This window comes from Myotis daubentonii, chromosome 9 (genome assembly GCF_963259705.1).
Source record: "Myotis daubentonii chromosome 9, mMyoDau2.1, whole genome shotgun sequence".
NCBI classification, from domain to species: Eukaryota; Metazoa; Chordata; class Mammalia; order Chiroptera; family Vespertilionidae; genus Myotis; species Myotis daubentonii.
Genome location: NC_081848.1, coordinates 2,130,147 through 2,155,468, shown reverse-complemented (window position 1 = coordinate 2,155,468; position 25,322 = coordinate 2,130,147). Strand labels below are relative to the sequence as shown.

Here is a 25,322-nt window from a genome sequence, read left to right as displayed (position 1 = left end):
CGGTGCCCTCGGTTAAGGACAGAGCTCCCGCCTGACCGGCCGGGGGAGCGGACACAGCAGGTGTGACCCGCTTCTCCGGACAGCCAGGGGCGGCGGCAGGGAGCAGGCCGGCGGGGGGCGGTTAGCGGCGCTCCGGCCCCCGCCCCTCTGGTGCGTCCCTAGGGCTCCCTCCACCCCGCTGCCCGCCGAATGCTGCCGCCCTTTTCGTGCGGGAGAGGGCACCGTGGCAGCGGGAGCTGCGGGCGGACTCGAGCTGACCCTCGTGCCCTGCCTTGGAGGTCTTCTTAAGCCACGTGTGCGTTTCCTGCCTTCAGAGGAAGGGCGGGGCGAGAGAAGCACCGACGAGGAGAGTCCCTGACCGGCTGCCTCCTGCGCGCCCCCCACGGGGATCAAGTCCGCACCCTGGGCCTGTGCCCCGTGGGATCGAACCGTGGCCTCCCGCCCAACCCCCGGCCACGCTGGCCGGGCTCCCGGGGGCTCTTGCCTGTGGCCCGCTGGGTCCCCTCGGCCTGGGCGTCGGCGCCCCTGCCGGTCAGGATGGGCACCACCCCGGGGGCAGGAGGGACACGAGCAGCCAGCATTGTTTTCAACACTTTATTATAAAAAGTATTTTTCAAACCATGAGTTTTTTCTAATACAAGTAAAAGGGGGCGAGGCCAACACCCCCGGGTCGGAACCAGGAGACTGAGGCGCCCCTGGGACCGAAGATGAAAATGGCGAGGAGAAACCGAGGCAAAGCTTGTGCATCGCGCTCAGGGGAGGGGCAGCTTCTCCCGGGTCTTGTTTTCATTTGTACAAAACAACGCCCTCTGGGGGGGGGGGCCAGAACCCCCTCCTCGCAGCAGCAGGAGCAGCCAGGCCCAGGCGCCCTCCCCGTGGGCTGCGGGGACCTCCCGCTGCTGCGAGGAGGGCCCCCCCTCCCATCCTGGTTCCTCCGCTTGGAGGGTGGCAGGTCGATGGCACCAGTGCCCTGGGCACATGGAGGGGCTGGCGCTCCCGGGAGCCTGCCCTCTGCCCATTGCTCTGGTGCCCGGTGCCTGCACGCCTGTGAGTGTGCGGGGCCTGTGCCGGGGCTGCCGGAGGTGCACGCGCCCCACGTGCCCGTGTGGGCCTGCGGAGGCCGCCCGCACGCATCCCCGCGCTGCGCTCTTCACACCGTCCTCCTGAGAGGCTCGGTGGTCTGCTCCGCGTTACAACAGTATCAAAATTTTAAGAAAACGGGTACAGGGAGGTCGGGGTGGGCCGGGACAGGGCACCCAGAGGCAGGATGACAGCGGGAGGTCTTGGCACCGTGAATACCAAGTTCATCTCATCTCCAGCCAGGACGGGCTGGGGCTCAGCGGTGCTGGTGTCACAGAGAAGCAATGCCGCCCGCCCCCCCTTCCCCCGCTGGGCCACTGCTCCCCGGGCCAGCTGGGCTGTCTGGGCCCCACAGCCGAGCTCAGCTCCCTGCAGACTTGGGCACAGAAAACCCCATCTCCCCAGGCCCCGGTGCAGACCCTGCCTTGCGCCCACTTTTGGCCGTGGGCGGCAGCTCTCCCGGGGGAAGGGTGCAGCGGGCTCCCGGCCAGGCAGGGGTCCCTCATGGCCCATGCACCATGATTTGTGCTTTGCTTGGGGGAGGGGGTGGAGGTGTCCTGGGGGGTGGGGGGTGCTCCGTGCTTTGGCTGGGCCCAGGGGCCTCCAAAGTCCATCATCAAGTGAGAAAAGGGGGTGGCAGTGGTAGCATCAACAGAGGAGGAATCCTTTCAGTCTTACGGTTTCAAGGGGACAGAGAATGCCTCCACCAGGTAGGCCCCCGGGATTTCCCCCTGCTTGGGGTGAGGAAGCTGGGTGGGGTCACTGTCCATAGGATGGACAGCGCTGTCACATGGAGAAGGCCCCTCCCCTGGGGGCTAATCCTGCTGGGAGAAGCAGCCCCTCCCTCCCTCCCTCCCTCCCTCTTCTCTGTGGCTGGAAAGACCCCAGAATTTTCTCCCCCGACTGCATCCCATCCAGCACCCTCAGTGCTGAGGGGAGGGTGGCCCCAGGGCTGCCATGGCTTCAGATCTCTGCTACGTGGCTACTGGGTGGCTGGTGGGGCGTGGGGGCCGGGTGAGGGTGGCCCAATTGCGGGGCCCAAGGTTGCCAGGAGCTGGCCAGGGGTCCCATAGCAGCACCAGAGAAGGGAGAAATAGGGCGGTGGTGGGGGGGGGACCTCCCTTGGGAAGCCTAAGGAAGGGCAAGCTGGTGCCTGGGGGGCACAGAGCCATCTGCCCCTCCTCCCAGCACTTGCCATCCCATAGGGCTTCAGACAGCTGGGCCAAGTTCACCAGAACCCCAGTGGGCAGGTGTGACCCCGCCTCCCCACCCCAGTGTCTCCACCCAGAGCCGGGGCTGTGAGGGGCAGAGGGAGGACCTGAGGCACTTTGAGGAGGGACCAAGGGCGGGGCGGGCCTTGCTCCTCTGTGGAGACTGGGGTGGGTGACTGACAGGAACTTGGGCCTATGCACGCGGAACATGCAGCTCAAAGGGACAGCTTCTCCCAGAGGCCCAGGGACAGCTGAGCAGGAAGTGGTGTGGGGAGCAGGAGCAGGCAGGAGCTTCAGACTCAGTACCCCCGGCTCCCGCGTCCCCTCGCACTTTCTGGCCTCAGTGGGTGAGGTGCGCCCCACACCCTCCGGAGTCTGAGTTCCTCCCGCAAGGCTCCCTCCTCCCAGGCCGTGCCCCCTCCACATGGGTGCCGCTCACCTCTCACTCAGGGACCCCAACCCTGACCCCAAGGAAATGCGTTGCTGGGACTGGCTAGGTAAGGAGATCCGAGAGGCTTGGTGCTGTAAGGAGCGGTTCAGGGCCAGCCCGAGGTCCGGGGGAAGCACGGGTGGGAAGGGGAGGAGGCCTGTGACCCAGGGGTGCGGAAGCAGACGCGGGTGGCGTGTGTCTGTGTCGGTAGAGGTGAGTGGGGGTGTGGCCGCCCTCTGTGGGGACAGGCTGAGGTGGCAAGGAGGGTCGTGTAGGACATCCCTCTGCAGGACGAGGAGGGAATATGCCACCAGCCTCCCCAGGAGAGCACGCTGCCCACGACCCTGGGGCCTCCGGTCTCTGTAACAGCCTCACGGCGCCCTGGGCGCGCCCCTGCCTCTCGGGTCTAGACCGGCTCCAACTCCGGCCGCGTCCACTCCCACGGGCCGGGCGCCCTCTCCGTGGGAACGGGGAGCAGCGTGTGGGGGAGGCTCTTCCTCAGGGAGGCCCTCCGGCCTGCTCCCCAGTGGAGAACAGAGATATTCCAGTGTTGGGTGGGGAGGGGGCTCCCGGGCCCTGGAGGGCTGGGTGCCCAGGTGCACGAGGTGAGACCAGCGCAGGGCACCGCCAGGCACAGGAGGCGCAGCGACGTCCAGGCCACAGAGAGGACACGCGGGGAGGGTGGGACCGGGGATCAGAACCAGGGCTCTGCCCAGGCCCCGGCTCTCCGGAGGGCGTGTGGGCCGTCCCTGGGGGTCCGGGAGGGTCGCTGGGGAGGGGCGGGGGCGTGCGGGCGGAGGGGGCGCAGACCGAGCTCTGGGAGGGACTACACGTACCACTCCTTCTTGGAAATGAAAGACCCATCGTTCTGAGAAACCATGTTCTCCGCCAAGTCCAGCTGCTCGGGGTCGTACTGGTAGCCCAGGGTCCGGTCCCCGTAGCCGTCCTGACAGGCCTGGGCCTCGTCCACCGTGAAGTAGGGCCGCTTGGCGTCCTCGTCGTACTTGGGGTGCGCGCCCCCCACCTTGCACGCGCGCCCCCCGCCGCCCTCCTCCTCCTCCTCCTCTTCGCAGCTGCTGCCCCCCAGCGGGCCGGGCTTCTTCTCGTCGTCCGAGTCGTCGGGGTACTGCAGGCTCTGGCCCAGCGGCGGGTGGTGCTGGGGGACGCCCGCCTTGCTGTAGCCGTTGCCGTACACGTGCTTCTTGGTGCTGTAGTCGCCCTTGAAGGTGTGGCGGCGCCGGCGCAGGGCCAGCACGGCGCCCCCGGCCACCAGCAGCAGCAGCAGCACGCTCCCCGCCACGCCCCCGATGATGGCCGTGGGCACCGGCCCGGCCCGCCGCCCGTGCTCCGAAGGCGACGGGGTGTAGGGGAATTCTGGGGGAGGAAGAGACGGGGGTGGTCAGTGTCCGCTCGTTGGCAGGGAAGGGGGAGGCCGGCCAGGGAGTGGGCCCAAGGCCCGGGGACAGACAACCCCAGCGCCCCGCCCCCCACCCAAGGCTGCAGGGCGAAGGGAGGCAGAGGCAGCTGCGCGGCCCCAGAGCCTCTGTGCCCACCTCCTTGGCTGTGGTGCCGGCCCACCCTGACCCCGTGCCCACCGATGCAGCACGGCCACGTCTCCCCGTGGAGCAGGCTGCTGTCACTGCCCGTGAACACAGGGAGAGCCCAGAGGCTCAGTGACCTGCCCAGCCAGCGGCCGTGACGCAGCCAGGGCTCCTGCACGTCCAGCCCTTGCCAATGTCACCACTGCCTCTGCCCACACCTGCGGTCACGGCCCCCTGGCTTCACCTGCCCCTGGGGCATGAGGAGGAGGCCCGGCTCCGGGGGCTGGCCCGTAGATGCCCAGCAAAGTGCCAGAGACGAGGGCTGTGGTCTGGGCTGTGGGCTGGCCCTGCAGGCACGGGGGGGGGGGGGGGCGGGGTGGGGGTAGCCAGGGTGTGTGGGAACGGGCCTGCGAGCATGGGACTTGGTACTACAGGGGACAGAGGGCACCTGGGCGCACACCCTGTGCCATGGCGAGCCGTGTGCCATGCTAATGTGTGTGTATGACACGGTCACACTGAGGACAGAGTGGAAGTGAGAGGCAGGAAAGGTAGAGAGGAGAAAGGAAGAGGCTGGGCAGGTGACTTTCCTGGCCAGTGGGGCCAGGCCAGAGGCCGAGGGGCAGTTCCCAGCACCACCACAGGGTGGCACCGGAGACCACGGCCAGCCGGGCGGAGGAGCAGCGCAGGTCCAGGCACACCTGGAGGCTGGGCCCTGGGCGGGATAGCCCTCCTTTCTGGAGGTTCCAGGATGGAAAAGTCCTTCCAAGGGCTCAGGCTGGAAGGGCCACCCACGGAGGAGGTGTCCACAGGCGGAGTCGGCAGAGCTCCCGTCCCCATTGTGTCCTCCGTGCACGTGCCCACATGGCCGCCCAGTGGTTTTTATTTTTAAATCTAGTCTGTTTTTTTAAAAAATTGATTTCAGAGAGGAAGGGAGGGAGAGAGAGAGAGAGAAACATCAATGATGAGAGGGAATCATGGACCAGCTGCCTCCTGCTTGCCCCACGCTGGGGATGGAGCCTGCAACCCAGGCCTGTGCCCTGACCGGGAATGAACCCTGGCCTCCTGCTTCAGAGGTCAACGTTCAACCACTGAGCCACACCGGCCAGGCTGCCCAATGATTATCTACTGAATATCTGTGCTCACTGCCCACGTCCAGGGCAGCATCTCTGGAGCCTCAAGGTTCTTCTGGTCTCACACATGCTCCCCACGAGGGGCACCGAGAGGCAGCGGCCTCTTCTGGAACTTGCACTGCCTGTGACCTCCCCGTCTGTGACCTTCCCCCCCTGTGACCTTCACCTGTCTGTGACCTTCCCCCCGTGACCTCCCCCCTGTGACCTTCCCCTGTCTGTGACCTTCCCCCCATGACCTCCCCCTCCTGTGACCTCTCCCTGCCTGTAACCTCCCCCTGTGACCTTCACCCCTGTGACCTTCCCCCCTGTGACCTTCCCCTCCTGTGACCTTCCCATCTGTGACCTTCCCCCTGTGACCTTCCCCTGTCTGTGACCTCCCCCTGTCTGTGACCTTCCCCTCCTGTGACCTTCCCCCTGTGACCTTCCCCTGTCTGTGACCTTCCCCCTGTGACCTTCCCTTGTCTGTGACCTTCCCCTGTCTGTGACCTTCCCCCTGTGACCTTCCCCTGTCTGTGACCTTCCCCCTGTGACCTTCCCCTGTCTGTGACCTTCCCCCTGTGACCTTCCCCTGTCTGTGACCTTCCCCTGTCTGTGACCTCCCCTGTCTGTGACCTTCCCCTGTCTGTGACCTTCCCCCTGTGACCTTCCCCTGTCTGTGACCTTCCCCCTGTGACCTTCCCCTGTCTGTGACCTCCCCCCTGTGACCTTCCCCCCGTGACCTTCCCCCCTGTGACCTTCCCCCCGTGACCTTCCCCTCCTGTGACCTTCCCGTCTGTGACCTTCCCCCTGTGACCTTCCCCTGCCTGTGACCTTCCCCTGCCTGTGACCTCCCCCTGTCTGTGACCTTCCCCCCCCTGTGGCCGCTCCAGTTTCCACCCAGGCTGGATGCTCTCTCCTCTCTTCACCTGCTCCACCCGTCACCCATGCACTCATCCTTCCGTCTGTCCATCCGCCCGGCCACCTGGTCAGCAAGCATGTGCTGAGCACCTACTTTGCTCGTGTCCACAGGGGACAGGACTCGCACTCCTGGAGACGAGTTTTAGAGAGTGGGAGAAAGGGAGAGACACACCATTGTGAGAGACACATCGATTGCTTGCCTCCCACAGGCACCCTGACCTGGGGCTGGGGAGGAGCCTGCAACCAAGGTACATGCCCTTGACTGGAATCGAACCCGGGACCCTTCGGTCTGCAGGCTGATGCTCTATCCACTGAGCCACACTGGCCAGGGCCCCGGGGAGCTTTCCGGACCAGGGGAACCCTGGCTGTGTTGGCTGTGTTAGCTCCAGGCCTGTGCAGAGGAAGAAGAATGGCTTAAGACGACTCTAGCCCCACAGACTTGGGGGGAAGATGCTACGCGGGGAGCCGGAGAGCAGTCGCTACAGGGACGAACGCAGCTGCGCGGGCTGCCTGCCTGCCTTGGAGAGCCCGCCCGCACACTCTGTCCCTCCAGCTGTCCGTGCCAGCAGCACACACAGCCCCATCGCTGCAGCGGGGAGGGAGGGAGGGCTCGGCGGGGTTGCTGTGCTTGCTGGCGGGCGGGATCCAGCTGCAGCCCTCAAATCCTCTTACCAGGGGCAGCGCCCGTTCCTGACTGGCTGCGCTTCCCCCGGCCCGGTCCCTGATGGAGCTGCGGGGCTTCGGTGGGGGAGCAGAGGGGAGGGCGGGGCTGGCCGTCTGGATCTGGGATCTGCAGGAGGCCTGTGGCCAACAGGAATGTTTGGACTCGCTTCCCAAACCAGCACAGACAGGCAGGAAGCGCTCGGGCTGTGAGAACTACACCTCCCAGCACGCAGTGCGGCGAGCCAGAGACAGGGGGAAGGCCGGGGGTCAGACTAGGGGAGCTCTTCCCTCCTCCGCAGCTGCAGCAGCTGAGCATCTGTCAGGCCCGCAAAGGGGCCTGTCGAGCCCGAGGGGCGCCGGGTCCTCCGAGGGGCGCCGGGTCCTCCGAGGTGCAGGCACAGCTGCCTTCCCAGACCCCCGCCCCAGCCCGCCGGGCTGTTGGCGCACTCAGCACGCAGCCGCTCACCTGCTGCTGGCACATCTCCTCGCCAGGGGCACCCCACGCAGGACCGCTGCACCAGCCCGGGGTCTGAAGAGCACCTTGCCCATGGGGCACGCCCTGTCACCTTCATGGGAGGGGGCTGACCCCTACACCCCACGACCTCCCTGGCCTGCTCTGCAAGTGGCCTGAACCCCCAGCCCAGGGGCCTAATTCAGCCCCTTTAGTTTGATCAGGGACACCTCCTGAGCGCCACCCCACGGGGAGAAGGGAGGGGCTCACTGGATTGTTTTGTGACCTGCCCTCAGCCGGGCTCAGGCCCCGTGGGAGCCCCAGGGAGGTCGTTTCCTCTGCTCTCACCCCACGGCCCCGTGCAGGCCCTGGGCCCCCTAGGAAGACCCGCACGCAGCCCTCACTGCTCCCCGCGGCATCCACAGCGCCTCCCAAATGCTCGGTCGGAACCAGCCCTGCCACTGCCTCTCCGGGAACCCGCAGGCTCCCCTGGACAGAGAAAGCCCCTCCTTCCGTTTCCTCCCACACACTCCCCCAGGGGACCCCCACCTCCGCCCACGCACTCACCCCTGTAGGAACAACTCAAATACCACCTCTTCCGGGACCGGGACCTAGAGGATCCTGTGCCAAAGCATGTGTGTGTGGTGGTGCAGTGGCCAGGGACACGCGTGCCCTGCACACACGTGTGTTGTGCACACGCCCTGCGGCCCACCTCCTGTCCATCCTGGCCCCACTGCTCTCCATGCCTCTGCACAGGCACCAGCGCTCAGCTGCTCCCCGAAGCGAGGGAGAACGAAAACGAGAGCTCCCACTGCTCGTCTCCCTCACACGGTCCCGCGGGGCCAGCCGGGCGTGGGGGGCCGGGGGTGACGGGCGCCGGCTGGTGTGCCTCGGGGACAGGGGCGCGTGGGCGGAGGTTATGGGGCCCAGGGCGGGTTGGTGTGACCATCAGAAGCCCGAGGTCTCCACGGAAAGCCCCGAGCGAAGGACTAGTTCAAGGCCACAGCCAGAAGGGCAAGTGTGTGAACACACTCAGGCCAGTCTGACCCCCATACGCCGCCTCTCCCTGGGTGGTCGGGCTCCCTCATGGCGACCCCTCACTCTTGCTGCCCCCGTGCCAGCCTGGGGGGCGGCCTCGGCTCTCTCCAGTCTAGCAGGTCCCTCCCGAAGAGCCTGGCGGCCAATGGCAGGGACCTGAAGAAAAGAGCCAGTGCCCGCCGCACCCCGAGAGGACAGACAGCCGCCTAGGGCGAGGCGGCCTTAGTGCAGCCACAGCTGCTCTTCCTGCAGCTGGGCCCCAAAACACCAACACGGCCGCCCTCCTCACAGGCTCGGAACTCACGGCCCTCAGGTTTGCCCAGCCCGCCCTGGGCCCCATAACCTCCGCCCACGCGCCCCTGTCCCCGAGACACACCGCGATGCCACTCCGCCACGCTTGCACCCTGCACGGCCTCCTCCCCTGGGAAGCTGGGAGGCCTTCCCCGCTGCTGGCCTGTCTCGTCTTTCCCGCCGTAGTGACGACGGAGGCTGAGACGACCACGGAGGGCGGGCCGTTCACAGGGAGGAGGTCTGTGCTGTCCTCAGCCCACATTCAGTATAACCCTGACCCTTCACGGCACCCGTATTTTCCCCAGTTTACAGACCAGGGCGCGTCCAGGTCCCGCCCGCCTGACACGGAAGGCCTGGCTCCCTCCCGGCCCTGTGAGCCTCCGAGCCTCCCAGCCCACATCCTCCCTTTGCCCCCAAAGGTCTGGTGGCTGACCCTCCTCACCTGCATCGACAGAGAGAGAAATGCAGGGAGGACATCAGTCCAGCAGCAGGGCCCACACACCACCCTGGCTCTGGGCGACCTCCTTGCTCTCCCTCCAGTATCCCTGCAGAGGCCGGCCCCCTCCTCCTCCAGGCCGGCCCCCTCCTCCTCCAGGCCGGCCTCCTCCTCCTCCAGGCCGGCCTCCTCCTCCTCCAGGCCGGCCTCCTCCTCCTCTAGGCCGGCCTCCTCCTCCTCCAGGCCGGCCTCCTCCTCCTCTAGGCCGGCCTCCTCCTCCTCTAGGCCGGCCTCCTCCTCCTCCAGGCCGGCCTCCTCCTCCTCTAGGCCGGCCTCCTCCTCCTCTAGGCCGGCCTCCTCCTCCTCTAGGCCGGCCTCCTCCTCCTCCAGGCCGGCCTCCTCCTCCTCTAGGCCGGCCTCCTCCTCCTCTAGGCCGGCCTCCTCCTCCTCCAGGCCGGCCTCCTCCTCCTCCAGGCCGGCCTCCTCCTCCTCTAGGCCGGCCTCCTCCTCCTCTAGGCCGGCCTCCTCCTCCTCCAGGCCGGCCTCCTCCTCCTCTAGGCCGGCCTCCTCCTCCTCTAGGCCGGCCTCCTCCTCCTCTAGGCTGGCCTCCTCCAGGCCGGCCTCCTCCTCCTCTAGGCTGGCCTCCTCCAGGCCGGCCTCCTCCTCCTCTAGGCTGGCCTCCTCCAGGCCGGCCTCCTCCTCCTCTAGGCTGGCCTCCTCCTCCTCTAGGCTGGCCTCCTCCAGGCCGGCCTCCTCCTCCTCTAGGCTGGCCTCCTCCTCCTCTAGGCTGGCCTCCTCCAGGCCGGCCTCCTCCTCCTCTAGGCTGGCCTCCTCCAGGCCGGCCTCCTCCTCCTCTAGGCTGGCCTCCTCCAGGCCGGCCTCCTCCTCCTCCAGGGAGGCCTCCTCCTCCTCCAGGCTGGCCTCCTCCAGGCCGGCCTCCTCCTCCTCTAGGCTGGCCTCCTCCAGGCCGGCCTCCTCCTCCTCCAGGGAGGCCTCCTCCTCCTCCAGGCTGGCCTCCTCCAGGCCGGCCTCCTCCTCCTCTAGGCTGGCCTCCTCCAGGCAGGCCTCCTCCTCCTCCAGGCTGGCCTCCTCCAGGCAGGCCTCCTCCTCCTCCAGGCCGGCCTCCTCCTCCTCCAGGCTGGCCTCCTCCAGGCCGGCCTCCTCCTCCTCCAGGCAGGCCTCCTCCTCCTCCAGGCAGGCCTCCTCCTCCTCCAGGCTGGCCTCCTCCAGGCCGGCCTCCTCCTCCTCTAGGCTGGCCTCCTCCAGGCAGGCCTCCTCCTCCTCCAGGCTGGCCTCCTCCAGGCAGGCCTCCTCCTCCTCCAGGCAGGCCTCCTCCTCCTCCAGGCTGGCCTCCTCCAGGCAGGCCTCCTCCTCCTCCAGGCCGGCCTCCTCTTCCTCCTCCTCCTCCTCCAGGCCGGCCTCCTCCTCCTCTAGGCTGGCCTCCTCCAGGCAGGCCTCCTCCTCCTCCAGGCCGGCCCCCTCCTCCTCCAGGCAGGCCTCCTCCTCCTCCAGGCCGGCCCCCTCCTCCTCCAGGCCGGCCTCCTCCTCCAGCACATGGGAGCTCCCTGAACCCCAGAGGCGGAGCTTGGAAATTAGCTCCATCGCAACCCCCCTCCCTCAAGCTGGCCTCCACAATGGCTGCTGCTGGCAGAGCCCAGGGTGGACGCTCACACCCCTTCCACAAGCAGCTCTGCTGTGAACAGCACTTACCCCTCCTGCTCAGGGCCTCCCAACTGTCTCTCACAGCCGTGAACGAGGAAAGAGAAAGGCCAGGGCTCCCAGGAGAATGGGAGACGCAGGAAATGGAGGCACAGCTTCCTGTGACAAAGCAACCGGAAGGGGGGACGCGGCAGTGGAGGAGCAGTGGGGGGCGGGGGGCGGGAGGGTGCGGCTGCCCACCTGTGATGTTGACCTCCACCTGGCCCGAGCGGGTGCCGATGGGGTTGGTGGCCTCGCAGACGTAGGTCCCCGTCAGGCTGTAGTCGATAGGTCCCCTGAAGAAGAGGGTTCTGTTCTGGGCCTCCACGCCCCTGGGCAGAGAGCCGTTCAGCCTGCGGGGTGGGGACACGCCGGTCAGGGCCCTCCTGCCGCCCGCCACCTGGCGCCAGCCCAGCAGTGAGCGGGCGGGCCTGGCTCGGAAGGAGTCAGAGGAGAGCCAGCACCACGGCCTGCACGGGGCAGCGCTCTGGGCCTCGGCCGTTCACTCCTGACTGTCACCGCCCGGAGGCTCCCGGGATGGGAGCCCCGCTGGACAGGTGGAGGGCCCTGAGGGTCACGGCCAAGGAAAGCCATAAGGGGCAGGCCCGGAGCTTCGGCCAGCTCTCTGGACGCCTGCCCGGCGCTCTTTCTAACCCCGTGGCTCCTGGTTGTTGACCTGGATAACCACACAGATGTCTGGGCTCTCGCCCCAGCTCCTGAAGCAGGACCACTGGGGCCATGCCTGGGGAGCTGTATTTTTTTAAAATTTTTTTTTACTGATTTGAGAGAGAAAGGGAGAGGGAGAGAGAGAAACATCAATGATGAGAATCATTGATTGGCTGCCTCCTGCACGCCCCACACGGGGATGGAACCTGCAACCTGGGCATGTGCCCTGATCAGGAATTGAACCATGACCTCCTGGTTCATAGGTCGACGCTCAACCCCTGAGCCACGCTGGCCGGGCTGGCTATCTGCCTTTTAACAAGCTACTTGGGTAAGGAGATGTGACCCAGGCTTAGGAATTGTTCCATGTCCCTCTCTTGTGTTCTTGCTGGTCATGTCACAGGCCTGGAAGTTTCCGGAACATAGGGAACTTCCTTCCTCTCGATTGCCAAGGCCGCAGAACGATTACTCCGTGGGCTCCACAGCTGCGGGGCCCACCGATGGCAGTGGCGAGCAGGCCCCACGCACTCAGACCTTCAGAAGCACTTCCGGTTCCAGGAGGTAGAGGGCGACGGCAGGTGCCCAGTGCCCTCTCCCTCCTGCAAAAGAATGTGGAGCCCTGGTTGGTGTTGCTCAGTGGGTAGGGCGTCGGCCTGTGGACTGAAGGGTCCGGTTTGATTCCTGGTCGGAGCACAGGCCCAGGTTGAGGGCTGGATCCCCAGTCGGGGGCCTGCAGGAGGCAGCCGATCCATGATTCCCTCTCATCACTGATGTTTCTCTCTTTCCCTCTCCCTTCCTCTTTGAAATCAATAAAAATATATTTTAAAAATAATAAATGTGTTTAAGAAAAGAAAAAGATGTAGATGTAATCTAGACAGCCGTCTCTGCCCACCGTGCCGGCTCCTCCGCGGCCTCCCTACCCACAGCCCTTCTCCAGGAGAGCTGGCGGCGGCACTGGGCCACTGGGGGGGACAGAGCCCTGAGGACCAGGCCTGAGGCCCGCGAGGCCAGGAGAGGGACAACGGGAGGTGGGAGGAGCCCCCTGCACACAGGTGCTCTGGGCTGACGGCGGCCTCCTCCCTGAGAACATGGGGCTGTTGGAGGAGGAACAGGACTAGAGAAAGGTCTGGAAGGCTCCAGAAAGCCAGCTTTCCTGGGGACACCTGGACAGAAATAAATGCTGGGGGCTGGGGTGGCAGCGACTCAGACTGAATCACCCGCGGGAAAGGCAGCATTCTTAGGAGCAGAAGGGGGCAGGTCACAAGGTGAGCCTCTGGCCGACCGGTCTGTCCCGCTGACCAACGCTGTCACTCACTCAGGCCTCTCACGGTCCATTCCCCTTCTCACCAAGAAACCCGAGCCTAGGCCTGAATTTCCTCCCTGGCTCACGCTCCTGAGGTTGGGTGGGGCCCTCTGTGGCCAGCAGGCACCCAAGGGGCCGGCCCTCGCACTCACGTGGTCCAGTGGTACTCGGTGGCCGGGGGGTTGGCGTCGGCTTTGCAGGTGAGCTTCACGTCCATCCGCTGCAGGTACCAATTCCCATCAAACCCTTCGATGGTCACCTCAGGCTCGTCTGTGGCCAAGAGAACGAGGTCAGAGGAGCAGGACGTGAGGCCAGGGGACCCCAGACAGTGAAGGGGTGGCGTTGACAGTGGCACGGAACCAGCTGAGAGGGGAAGCGTGAGGGGTGGGAAGACCACAGAACAACAAGGGGAACAAGGAGGAGGAGAGGAAGGGTGAGCAAAGGGAGGCGATGGGGAAGAGAGGAGGGGGGCGAGTCAGCCCAGAAAGAGAACAGGAGGAGGAAGAGGAGCCGGGAGAGGGCAGACGGAAGGGGAGAGGTGGGAGGGGAGAAAGGGGGCTGGGAGGGTGACAGGAGAAGGGGGGCCCGGGAGGGGGGGGAAGGGACGGTGCCCTCCCGGAGGCCCGCCGCCCCTGCCCGCTCACACTGCACGTGCACGGTGATGCTTTCCCGGAAGCGGTCCAGGTGGTAGTTGACGACGCAGGCCAGGGGCTGCAGGTGGGCCTCCCGGCCGGGCACCAGGCGGTAGCGGCTGACAACGGTGACCGTGCCGTTGGGGTTCCGGACCTCCTGGTACTCAGCCTCCCCCTTCAGCCGCGTTTCCCAGGACAGCACACCAGGCGGCTTCCCGTTGGCCGAGGTGCAGGTGGCCACCAGGACCTTCTCGTCCCGCCCCTTCTCCGCACGGAGCACTGCCTGGCTGCTCTCGATCCAGTTGGTGGGTTTGGCTGCGGGAAGTGGAGGGAGCCATGGGCCTGGCTCTCATGCCCGGTCAGAGCGGCCCGGGTGGGGTGCCCCTGCCAGGCCTCGCTCAGGTCTCCGTAGCTGTCCCTCTCGCTGTGCTCCCGGCACCCCTCCCGGGACTCTGCACCCCCTCGGGCGGGCCCAGGCCTCTGGGAGGTGGCCACGATCCAGGCAGTGGCTCCTGCAGCCCTCTTTCCCGTGGCGTCTGAGGCTCTGCCCGCCTCCTGCCACCCACCAGTGGCCCCAGTGGGGCTGCAGCCTGAATACTGGCCCTCAGCTCCGTCCAGAGCCGAGGGCCTGCCCCCACCCCTAGGACTTGTGGGCAGCCAGGCCAGAGGGACTGGAGGTACCAGGCCTGGAGCCTGGGAGCTCGCCAACAGAAGAGAGCGTCTGGGCCCCTGAAACACACGGAGGCCACACCCAGCGCAGGCCCTCGCCCGCGGGGAGGGAGGGGGCAGCTCACCCATCACGGTCAGGTTGAGCTGGCTCTCTCGGTTGCCCGCAGGGAAGGTGGCAAACTCGCAGATATAGACGCCCTCGTCGTCCAGCTCGAGGCGGGAGAGGCGGATGGTGCCGTCGGTGAAGGAGGGCTGCAGGAACTGCACGCGGCCGCGGTAGGGGGCCAGCACCGAGACGCCCATGGCCGGGTTGTAGATGGCCACGTTCTGCTTGGAGCCGTTGGTCGCCTTCTGCCAGGTGACCTGGGTGATCTTCACGCTGGGCAGCGGGTTGGCGAAGTTGCAGTGCAGCACCACGTCGGTGCCGACGAACCCGTACATGGAGTCGTTCACCTGCACCATCTGGGCGTGGGCACCTGGGCGAGGGCGAGGGGGAGGGTCAGGGCAGGCACGCCCTCCACCCCGCTCCCTGCGACGTCTTCCCTTTCCCAGCAGTCACACTCCCCTTACTCTTTTCTTAAAATATACTTTTATTGGTTTCAGGGAGGAGAGAGAGAGAAACATCAATGATGAGAGAAAGTCATTGATTGGCTGCCTCCTGCACACCCCACACTGGGGATCAAGTCCTCATGGGCATGTGCTCGACCGGAATCAAATCATGGTTCATAGGTCGACGCTCAACCGCTGAGCCACGCCAGCTGGGCACATTCTCCTCATTCTGATTACACACAGATACGTGCTCGTTATAGAAACACTGGGTGACACTGAAAAATACTGAGATGAGCCTGGCTGGTGTGGCTCAGTGGATAGAGCGTTGACCTGCAGACTGAAGGGTCCCAGGTTCCATCCTGGTCAAGGGATGCACCTGGGTTGTGGGCTCGATCCCCCCAGAGTGGGGCCTGCAGAAGGCAGCCAATCCATGGTTCTCTCTCATCATTGATGTTTCTCTCTCTCTCCCTCTCTCCTTTCCTCTCTGAAATCAATAAAAATATAGAAAGGAAAAAAAGAAAAATACTGAGAAGAAAGTGAGAGCCCGTGACCCCGCCACCGAGGACGCCTGGGCATCTGTGGGAACGCCCTTGCACGCTCCTCTCTATAGCTGTCCCCCACCGATTCACTTTTTCCACAAAATCAAGACCATGCTTTGCACGCTGCTCCCCATGCTGCCTCCCAGCACAGCACCATGGCTGGAGCTGCACGGCCGCAAGCGCCTGTCCACAGCCTCGTTTTTCAGGTTTTTGGTGAATCCTCAGCCGAGGATATTTTTCCATTGATTTTTAGAGAGAGTGGAGGGGAGGGGGAGAGAGAGAGAAACATCGATGTAGAGACACAGGGACAGGGCGGAGCCTGCAACCAACATACATGCCTTTGACTGGAACAGACCCCCGGACCCCTCAGCCTGCAGGCCAATGCTCTATCCACTGGGCCGCACCGGCCAGAGCTCATTTTCCATTTCCAATGAGGGTTGAACATGCTCAGCCCAGCCGAGAGCCGCCGGCCGCTTCGCTGGCGGGGCCTGGGTTCCCTCCTCTGGCCGATGGGGCAGATGACCCATGGCCTCCGCCGCACAGGGCTGCCAGAGAACCAAATGGTCTGATGGATGAGGACCTGAGGAGGCAGGCAGCGCTGGGGGACCCAGGACCCCGGGGGCTCCTGCTCTCTCCTCCGCAGAGCTACGTCCTGTGCCGGGTGCACTGGCTCGCTGCGCCCCCCACCGCCCACTCCCCACCCCACCCAGCGGAGCAGGCAGAAGCAGGCGGGGCCTTCAGAACTCGCTGGTTTCTGAGTTTCCCTCCCTTCTCCCATTCATCCTGCCACCAGGCGCTGACGCCACTATCAGCACCTGAATCACACGAGCAATTCCGCCCCCGCCCCAGGAGCAGGTGCAACACCTCCTGCCTCGACTCACGCAGTTCCTAGAAGGCCCGCCCTCCTGCCCCTGGATAATCCACTGGGCCACCTCCTCTGGGAAGCCCCCTGATCCTCCAGCTGGGAACCCAGCCACATCCATTACAGCTCTTTTCTGCCTCGTGAGGTGGTTGCTCACACCCTGACGCCTCCGCCAGACGGACCTGCCCAGAGCAGCTCTGTGTCTTTCACACCTGTGCCCTGTGCCCGGCGCCCGGCCCCACGGCACACTGGTGCCCGGAAAACACGTTCGTCCCAGACCAGCCCGGCCGGGGAGCGCCACTGGCTGCAGCGTCGCCCCGACCCGCTGGGGCTGCACGTGGCACCCCTGGGCAGGGCACATACAAGAATCAACCCGCGAACGCGTCAGTAAGTGGGACAGCAAACCTCTCTCCCTCTTCCTGCCTCTGAGACCAATCAATAAAAAAATTATTCACGTCACCATGGAAGCAGGGGGTGGGGATTCGCAGGAAGGAGGGAGCGATCGGTGGGACTGAATAAATACCCCCATGGCCTCCCCGCCGCTGTTCTATCCCATCAGAGTGGCTTCTGTTTGCGCTTCCTCAGCCCGAGCTTGGCTGAGCCCTGACCGGGCGGCCACCTCCTCTAGGCGTGCCTCCGCTCTCTGCGCCCGGCCTCTGTGCCCAGCACGTCCCGCGTCCTTTCTCCGTCCCCGCGTCCTTTCTCCATCCCCGCGTCCTTTCTCCGTCCCCCCGTCCTTTCTCCGTCCCCGCGTCCTTTCTCCGCGGCCCGTCTACTGAGCGCCATCAGCAACCAGTGCCGGGCCCTGCACGGACCCAGGCACACAGCACGGCCGAGGGCAGCGATGGCGAACCTTTTGAGCTCGGCGTGTCAGCATTTTGAAAAACCTTAACTTAACTCTGGTGCCGTGTCACATATAGAAAGTTTTTGATATTTGCAACCATAGTAAAACAAAGACTTATTTATTTTGATATTTATTTTATGTATTTAAATGCCATTTAACAAAGAAAAACCAACCAGAAAAACGAGTTCGCGTGTCACCTCTGACACACGCGTGTCACAGGTTCGCCATCACTGGCCTAGGGACTTCCAGAGGGGTCTGGGGTTCCACAGCAGGAGCGTGGGCCGTGCCGCCTCTGCACGGGGGCACCCGGGAGCAGGACAGTCCTCTGAAGGCCCCAACGCCAGGGTCAGGGAAGCGGGCTGGCCCCTCGTCCCCTTACGAGGGCACTGGCCTGCACTCCCGAGGCCACGGGCTGTGCCCTGTGCTGGGCACACAGGGACTCAGGAAATGCTTGTGACTAAAGGTCGCTGGTCCCTCCACACCAGGCCCCTGCCACGCTCCGAGAGCTCCCCTGAGGTCCCCCTTCTCCCCTGCCCGCACGTCCACAAGACCCACCGGGGTATCTATAGCCCCACCCCCAGCTGTCCCTCAGTCAGTCTGTGGGGTTCCAACATGTCCCTGGCAGATGCCCTGCAGGCTGGTGGGCATCTGACAGAGGCGCGCCCACAGGAGGGAAGAGGCCTGAGTCCTAGCGGCTCCATCTTGAGCTGCCTGAGACCTGACCAGGACCCCCCGCTGAGCCCCACTCTCTTCTCCCCAAGCGGCCCTAACTGTTCGATTCCCTGAACTGTAGCCCAGCCCCGTGTGGTCAGCGGGCCGGACAGCTCAGGACCCTAGCCGATGGCGCGGGGCCAGCAGGGAAGCCCTGGGCCCTCCCAGGAGAACAGGGGTGGGCGCTCCCTGCCCTGCCCCCAGCCCCCACTTGCCAGGCTCACCCAGCAGCTGAGATAATGCGGGTACAATTGGGGAGCTTTCACCAACACAGCAGAACAGGAAAAGCCGGTTGGGAGCGCTTGGGCCCGGGTGCAGGCAGGGTGGAGAGAGGGGTGCCCCCAGCAGCCATCTGGGGGTTGGTGTCGGGCACGGTGGGGCCTGCAGAGGGACAGGGCCACCCTGGAGGCGGCGACTGCCTCTCCCCACATCTCCCTGCGGGTGTGGGGGCAGCAGGCCGGTGCCTGGCCCGAGGCTGACAGTCATTATGGCCTCTTCAGCGGTGACCTGACCCTTAGAGCTGAGTGCCAGGCAAGGGCTGGCAGCGCCTGGCGTGGGCGGGAGGGTGCTGCAGGGGCGCGGGCACCGCGGTCCCTCCACCAGCAATGCCTCCTCGGGCAGATGTGGCCTTTCCCTGCCCCAGTCCCGCGTGAGGGGAGGCCGCCCCTCTCTGGTCGCTCTCCCAGAAGCCACCGTGGTGAGCAGTGAGGAAAGCGCGGGGTGCCCGTTCACTGGGCACAGAGTGGGCTCTCCTGGCCCGTGCTCCTTTGCCTGGGGTGGGTGGGCCAGGCACAGTGGTGGGAAGACCTCCAGGGAGCAGGTGACTCATTCTGATGTGGATCTCTGTGCCCACAGCACTGCTGGCAGGGCCGGGGGTGTGGCCCCGGGTGGGCATGGGGTCACTAGGGTGGGGCTCAGTAGTGGAACTAGGAGGACTGGGAAGGTCTGAAGACCCCCCCCCCTTGCAGCCCTCCCCCACCCGCCATGCTTAGGAGCCCAGAACCCAAGCGTCGGCCTGGGGCTGCCTGTCCTGGTCGGACGGGTGGTCAGGGAGAACGCCCTTGCTGTTGACACTGGGCAGGTGGGGGCTTTCAGAGAGGGGGGCAGACTCCTGGTGATGCTGACAGGCAGGGCCAGAATGCCAGTCGCTGAGGGAACAGGCTCCCCACTGAAGGGAGAGAAAGGGCTGATGGGAAAGGCAGGAGTCAGGCAGGGCCTCCTGAGGCAGAAAGCCCCCTGGCAGCCGGGAGAGTGGAGGGCTGCAGGGAGGCCCCTCGAACACTGACGAGGATCATCACCCCCATCCCAGCCCTCTCCATGGTGTCCAGGCCTCTCCACCAGCCCCCTGGCTCTGACACCCCAAAAACAGACGCTATGTCTCATCTACACTGCCCACCCTCTGCCTCCCCCAGGGCAGTCCAGCCCCTTCCTGGCAGCCAGCAGTGTGGGCCTCCCCGGCCACGTGCGAGCTGGGGAGCCTGGGGCGAATGACTTCCCCTCTTTGTACCCCAATTTGCACTGAGGTTGCACATCTGTAACATAGGGATCATAATAGCACATACCCCACAAAATCGTTGTAAGGATTAAATGAGGGGGCACATGTGAAACTTAGAGAAGCAGCACTAAGCACAAATCAAATGCTCAGTAAATGTTAGCTGCTGTCATCGTCACCATCATCATCATTGTCACCATGCTCAGTCACCACCATCATCATCACCACCATCACTGTCACCATCACCATCACTGTCACCATCCTCAGTCACCACCATCACTGTCACCATCACCATCACTGTCACCATCACCATCACTGTCATCACCACCATCACTGTCATCATCACCATCACTGTCACCATCCTCAGTCACCACCATCATCACTACCACCATCACTGTCATCATCACCATCACTGTCATCACCACCATCACTGTCATCACCACCATCACTGTCATCATCACCATCACTGTCACCATCCTCAGTCACCATCCAAGATCACCACCATCCTCAGTCACCACCATCACTGTCATCACCACCATCACTGTCACCATCCTCAGTCACCACCATCATCATCACCACCATCACCATCATCATCACCACCATCATCACCACCATCACTGTCACCATCCTTAGTCACCACCATCATTGTCATCGTCACCATCATCACCACATCGTCAGTGTCCCCACCATAACCATCATCCTCTCTCCCCCGTGAAGCAATGGGCTCTCTTCCTGCCATAAAAACAGACCCCACTTCTCGATCTAACACCCCAGGACCTCATTCTGGTGGTGGCCCCGCCACCTCCCCCAGAAGGTAACCTGAGTGCCTCCGTCACTTCTTCAGAGAAATGGCTGCGGCCACGGAGCCTGGAGGCCGGGAGCCTGGTGAGTGGGGGTCAGTGGGGTCAGAGCAGGGACTCTGAGAGCCCAGGAGGGGGTCCCTGCAAGGGGCTGTGATGTTCATAGCAAAAAGGAGCCGGAGAGGTGGGGCGAGGAGGCGGAGGGGCCCACGGAGCCTGGCCCTGGGCAGAGGGGCTCCTGCATCCTGAGGACACCCCAGAATGAGAGTGTCCTGACCTGAGGCACAGGCATCCTTCTTCCCGACCACCCTGTGAGCTCAGGGTCTGGGACCCAGGCCCGGGGACCCCCGTGCGGTGCCTCAGTTTCCCCTCTGGAGCTCAGGTAGGACTGCTTTCATGGCTTCTCAGAAGTGCTGAGCCAACAGGGCGGGCGCTGGGCTGGCCCTGAGACGCAAGGCCCGCAAAAGCCCGAGCTCAGCAACAAAACACAAAGGCTCCTCAGTTGTGGCCAACAAACCCGCTCCCCAGGGCCCTGCCCATGGCCCTGCCCGCCGTGGCGCTAATCCCAGGCTGGGGCCCGGGTTCCCACGCAGCGGCTCTGCTTCCCACCCGCTGCGAGCAGCGTCCCCTCCTGCCCCATGAAACCCAGACCCCTCCTCTGGCCCAGCAGGCGGGCGGGGCCTGCGTGGTGGGAGGGAGAGGGCCCAGGAGAGGGGCTCGGGGATTCCTGGCATGGACCCCTCTCTTCTGTTCCTCACTCCTTTCCCGAGACTCTGCCCGCACTGGGTGGGCAGGAGCGGCGGCCTGGCCCGGGGAAAAGAGGGAGTGCATGAGGGGCACTGGGCTCCTCTACAGGGGCCCCTCCAAAACCAAACCCCGTGGCCTGGCAGCCCCTCCAGAGCTTTCCAAGGACCTACCTGCCCCCCTGCCCCGCCCCCACTGGCAGAGACAAAAAGGCTATCTAGTGAGAAACCCACTAATCAGGGAGTGGACATGGCTCACCCATGGGAGCCTCTAGTGCAGTGGTTCTCAACCTGTGAGTCATGACCCCTTTGGCGGTCGAACGACCTTTCACAGGGGTCGCCTAAGACCATCCTGCATATCAGATATTTACATGATGAGTCATAACAGTAGCAACATGACAGTTATGAAGTAGCCACGAAAATAATGTTATGGTTGGGGGTCACCACAACATGAGGAACTGTATTGAAAGGGCCAGAAGGTTGAGAACCGCTGCTCCACTGGAAACCAGTGACCTGGAGGTTAAGGTCCCTCCTCCCAGGACAGCTTCCTCACGAAGGCCCACCCCCAGGGCGGGGCAGGGCGGGCAGGTCACTTCCGGGAAGCTTTGCAGTCCGTGTGGCCGGACCCACTGTGCTGCCAGCAAGAACCCGCAGGCGCTCACCGAGGTCCTTCCTACTGCCTGTCCATGCCCACACCCACATGTCTCCCCAGTACTGGGGGCTCCCACGTGACCAGGCTGTCTCCCCAGGTCCCCTTTGGCACCCAGGGTGGTGTCCAAGGTGATCCAGGTCGGAGTGAAGAAACAGCCGCACCCCCAGCGCCCCTCCCTGGGGCTGGGCATGACCAGAGGGCTGAGCGCTGTGTCTGGGCCCAGTGCCTGGCGGGGCCCCTATGAGCCCGGCCATCCCGCTCCCCTCGGCCCCTGCAGGGCAGGGGCTGCCCTGAGAGTGGGCCCTGGGGTTCTGGGGGGAGGGGGGCAGCGGCGCCAGGTGTCCTGGGCCTGAATCCCTTCCACACCCACCTTGCCGCAGGGCAGCCTCCCAGGAACCCACAGCCAGGGGCTAATTGCTACTGTCAGAGCCAGGCTCCTCCGGGTTTGGGGTCACAGAAACTGCTGCTGCTTCCCCTGGGCTGACACCCCCTCCCAGTCCCCACAGGAGCTGGTTAATGATGGGCTGTGGGGCTGGCGCCGGCGCCGTAGGCGGGTGAGCACCGTGCGTGGGAGAGGAAGGGGCGCGGCGCCTGGGAAAAGCCCAGGAGGGAGCGGGAGCCCAGCGTCCCCCAGACAGGCCGGGCCAGCGCTCCCCGCAGCGCGGAAGCTGGGGGGTCCCAGGGAGTGGCAGGGGCTGCTCTGGCGAGTCCCGTCTCTCCCGACACCTGGCAGGACAGGTTGGGGGACAGGGATGAATCAGGGGCTGGGTTTGCAGGGGACGCCTGGACTGCTCGCCTCCGCCTGTCTCATGCTGGTGCCGGTCCGCAAGGCCAGGCCAGGGCTGGTCCTGAGCGGTCCAACTAGACCTCGCCTCAGAACCGCCCTCAGAACCGGAGCCGCGTGGCTCTGCCCCTTTCCTCCAGCCTTCAGCCACCCCCGCCTGAACCTGCCCCTGTCCTCAGGCCAGGCCGGGGGGGGGGGGGGGGGGGGAGGGCACCCACTGAGATCGGAGAGGCAAGCCCTCGGCTCAGCTGCTGCCTGGTCGCTTTCTCCTCTTGGGCCTTAGGCCGGTAATGTCCCCTCTCTGCCTCAGTGTCCTTGTCTGTAAGAGGGAAATGTGGACCCCATGACCCTGGAGGTCGAGGCTTTGGATACCCAACGCCCAGCTCTGTCTAGGCCCCAGCACCTCATCTTCCCTGGACCTCTCCACCTCTGTGCACTGCCCACCAGCTCCAGGCAGACCTCCTGGATTACATGGAGCGCCAGGGAGGTCCAGGCTGCACAGTGGCAGAGCTGGGCACCACAGACACACAGTCACCAAGGGCAGTGGTTGCCAGCCCGGCCCAGAAGCCCGCCCCCCCCCCCCCGCCCCCAAGCAGAGTCTCACTTCCTTAGGTTTTCAACCCTCCTGGGCTGGACTCTACCTCGGTGACGTGTCAATCCCTTTCCTCTGAACCTTAGGGACCACCTTCTCATGCCTCCCACCCCGTCTTCTCCCCATACCCGCCCCTGGCGCCCGCCACAGCCATCTCCTACCCGGCCTCCTAGAATAGGACGCCAGGCGTACATCCCTGCGTCTAGCTCCCTGCTCTGATCCATCCTCCACTCTCCAAAACGGAAACCATTCTCTGTGCACAATTCTTCCCTGCTCCCTGCAGCCTCAGGATCAAGTTCAAATCCTTTTGGCTCCAGACCTCATCTGGGGTATCCCAGCCTCCAGCCACCTCCCTCCCTGCTCCCTCCTGCCACAGGAAACAAGGCCATCAACTCCCTCTGTTAAAACACCCCCGCCCCTCCTCGTCAGCTGTCCTGAATGACCTGAGCTTTGACTGCAACCTTCTAGGGCCTCCCCTCCCAGCTGAGTCAGGGGCTCCTCACCCTGCGGGCCCCCTCCCTCTGCCTCAGCACCTCCCTGCGCCCAGGGCCTGGCATGGAGTAAGCGTCAGAGCTCCCACGCGGTTGATGGAGAAGACGGGGCCCGCTGGGTCCTGGGCCAGGTGAGCCACTTCTCAGGTCTGACTGTACTTTCTGGAGGCTGCGTATCCGCCGCGAGGCATGGCCTGTGCAGGAGGGCGCCGCACAGCGCGGGCAGGTGGGAGGGCGGCAGAGAGGCGAGGCCTCACACCTGCACGGGAGGGGAGCGGCCAGCCCCCACGTCTTCCACTTCTTGACTGAAACCAGGGAGCTACACCCCAAAAGGGTGTAGGTCTGCCCGCCTCTTCCTGCCCCCATCAGGTCCCCTGCGCGCCCACTTGCCACTTCCGGATCCCTTCCCTCTCTCCTCTGTCCCAGTGCCCCCTCCTTCTCCGCTCCAGACCATAGGTGAAACATGTTCTCGCCCTGCAAAGCCTGTGGCTCCCCCTCCCCACCCCTGACAGCCTGCTCCTCCGGCCTGGCCCTTCGAGGCCTCACAGCCCTGGAACAGCCCAGCTCCAGGCCAGGGTGCAGACGGGCCTGCCTGTAGCTGACGGCCTCCCTCTCCGCGGCTGACAGCACCGCCCCACATGGAAGCCTGGATCCCCACAGCAAGGGTGTGTGTGTGTGTGTGTGTGTGTGTGTATTGATTTCAGAGAGGAAGGGAGAGGGAGAGAGGGATAGAAACATCAATGATGGAACAACATAAACTGATGAACAAAAATAGAACCAGTCATAGAAGCATCAAACAGACTGTCCAACCTCAGAGGGAAGGCGGGGGGTGAGGGGGTAAGAGATCAACCGAGGGACTTGTATGCATGCCTACGAGCATAACCAATGGACACAGACAGTAAGGGGGTGAGGGCATGTGCTGGGCAGTAGGGTCGGCCGAGGAGAGGTCAATGGGGGGAAAGGAGACTGATGTAATGCTTTAAACATTAAAGAATTTTAAAAAACTGAAAAAAAAAGAAACATCAATGATAAGAGAATCATGGATCAGCTGCCTCCTGCACGCCCCTCACTGAGGATTGAGCCCACAACCCGAGCCTGTGCCCTGACCAGGAAACGAACCGTGACCTCCTGGTTCATAGGTTGACGCTCAACCACTGAGCCACGCCGGCCGGTGGGAAGAGGGTTTAAAGAGAGGTTCTGGGCAGAGGTGCAGGCCTTCCTGTCGGGAGTGCCTGCTCTGGGCCCTGTAGGAGGAGGGATGGTGAGGTGAAGGTGGGTGGAGAGGATGGGCTGCTTTTGCGTGGGGTGTGCTGTGGCATGCCCGTGCCCTCAGAGGGCAGAGCATGGGGAAGAAGTGGGGGGGAGGGGGGAGACAGACAGGGAGGCAGGGCGTGCTCATGGCTGGCGCCCTCGCTCAGGGGGCAGGAGGCTGTGGAGGCGAACAAAGATGAAGGAAGTTGGGCACCTTCTTGCTGGGAAACTGCTACCATTCGGAAGGATTTCCACCTCGTTTGGCTCCTGCATGAGCGAAAGCCACCCGTGTTCCCTGCACTCAGTTCGTGGCGGATTCTTTCCTATGAAAGCATCCAGTCTTGCGTTTGCCTGTCTCACCCAGGCCTGGCTCTCCTCGGCCTTCCTGTGATGCCGACGGGGGGTGGCAGCCTCACACACACCACCCTCCCTGTGGCACGGGGACCCAACCCCGGGCTGGTATTTGCTGCTCCCAGCACCCCTGTCCCGGCCCCGCCTCAGCCCCCACCACCGGGGCCCCCACCACCTCCTGCCTCAGGGGCTGCTCCCAGGGCAGGCTTGCAGGTCAGAACTCCAGCAGGAGGGCCCTGGCTGGAGTGGGTGGTGGAGTGGGTGGGGCTCTGCAGGCCTCAGGGGCGGGGGAGGGGTGGGGCTGCTGGAACCAGGCGGAAGGCACCGCCTGCACAGCCCCACCAGCAGCAGGATGGTGCTCCAGGGCCCAGCTGTGCGGTGCTGAGGGCCCTGGAGTGGGACTGGGACCCACGGCAGAGATAGCCTCTGGACCCCACCCTCCAAGACACCTTGGTCTCACGGGCCCCAAGTGCTGAGCCGCAGTGACCTCATGGCCACAGCAGTGTGACCCTGGGCCCTGGACGGGGA

General features: G+C 64.6%; 1 protein-coding gene across 1 annotated transcript in view; it reads right to left on the bottom strand.

The window, feature by feature from the left end:
• Positions 1–580: 580 nt before the first annotated feature.
• The window catches only part of NECTIN1 (nectin cell adhesion molecule 1), a 62,518-nt gene continuing 37,776 nt past the window's right edge, over positions 581–25,322 (bottom strand). The window contains exons 2-6 of the mRNA XM_059707634.1: positions 14,259–14,609; positions 13,477–13,779; positions 12,985–13,102; positions 11,068–11,219; positions 581–4,095 (exon numbers count right to left, since the gene is read on the bottom strand). Of these exons, the coding sequence (XP_059563617.1) occupies positions 3,548–4,095; positions 11,068–11,219; positions 12,985–13,102; positions 13,477–13,779; positions 14,259–14,609 (1,472 nt within the window). The 3' untranslated portion in view covers positions 581–3,547. The remainder of the gene's footprint in view (positions 4,096–11,067; positions 11,220–12,984; positions 13,103–13,476; positions 13,780–14,258; positions 14,610–25,322) is intronic.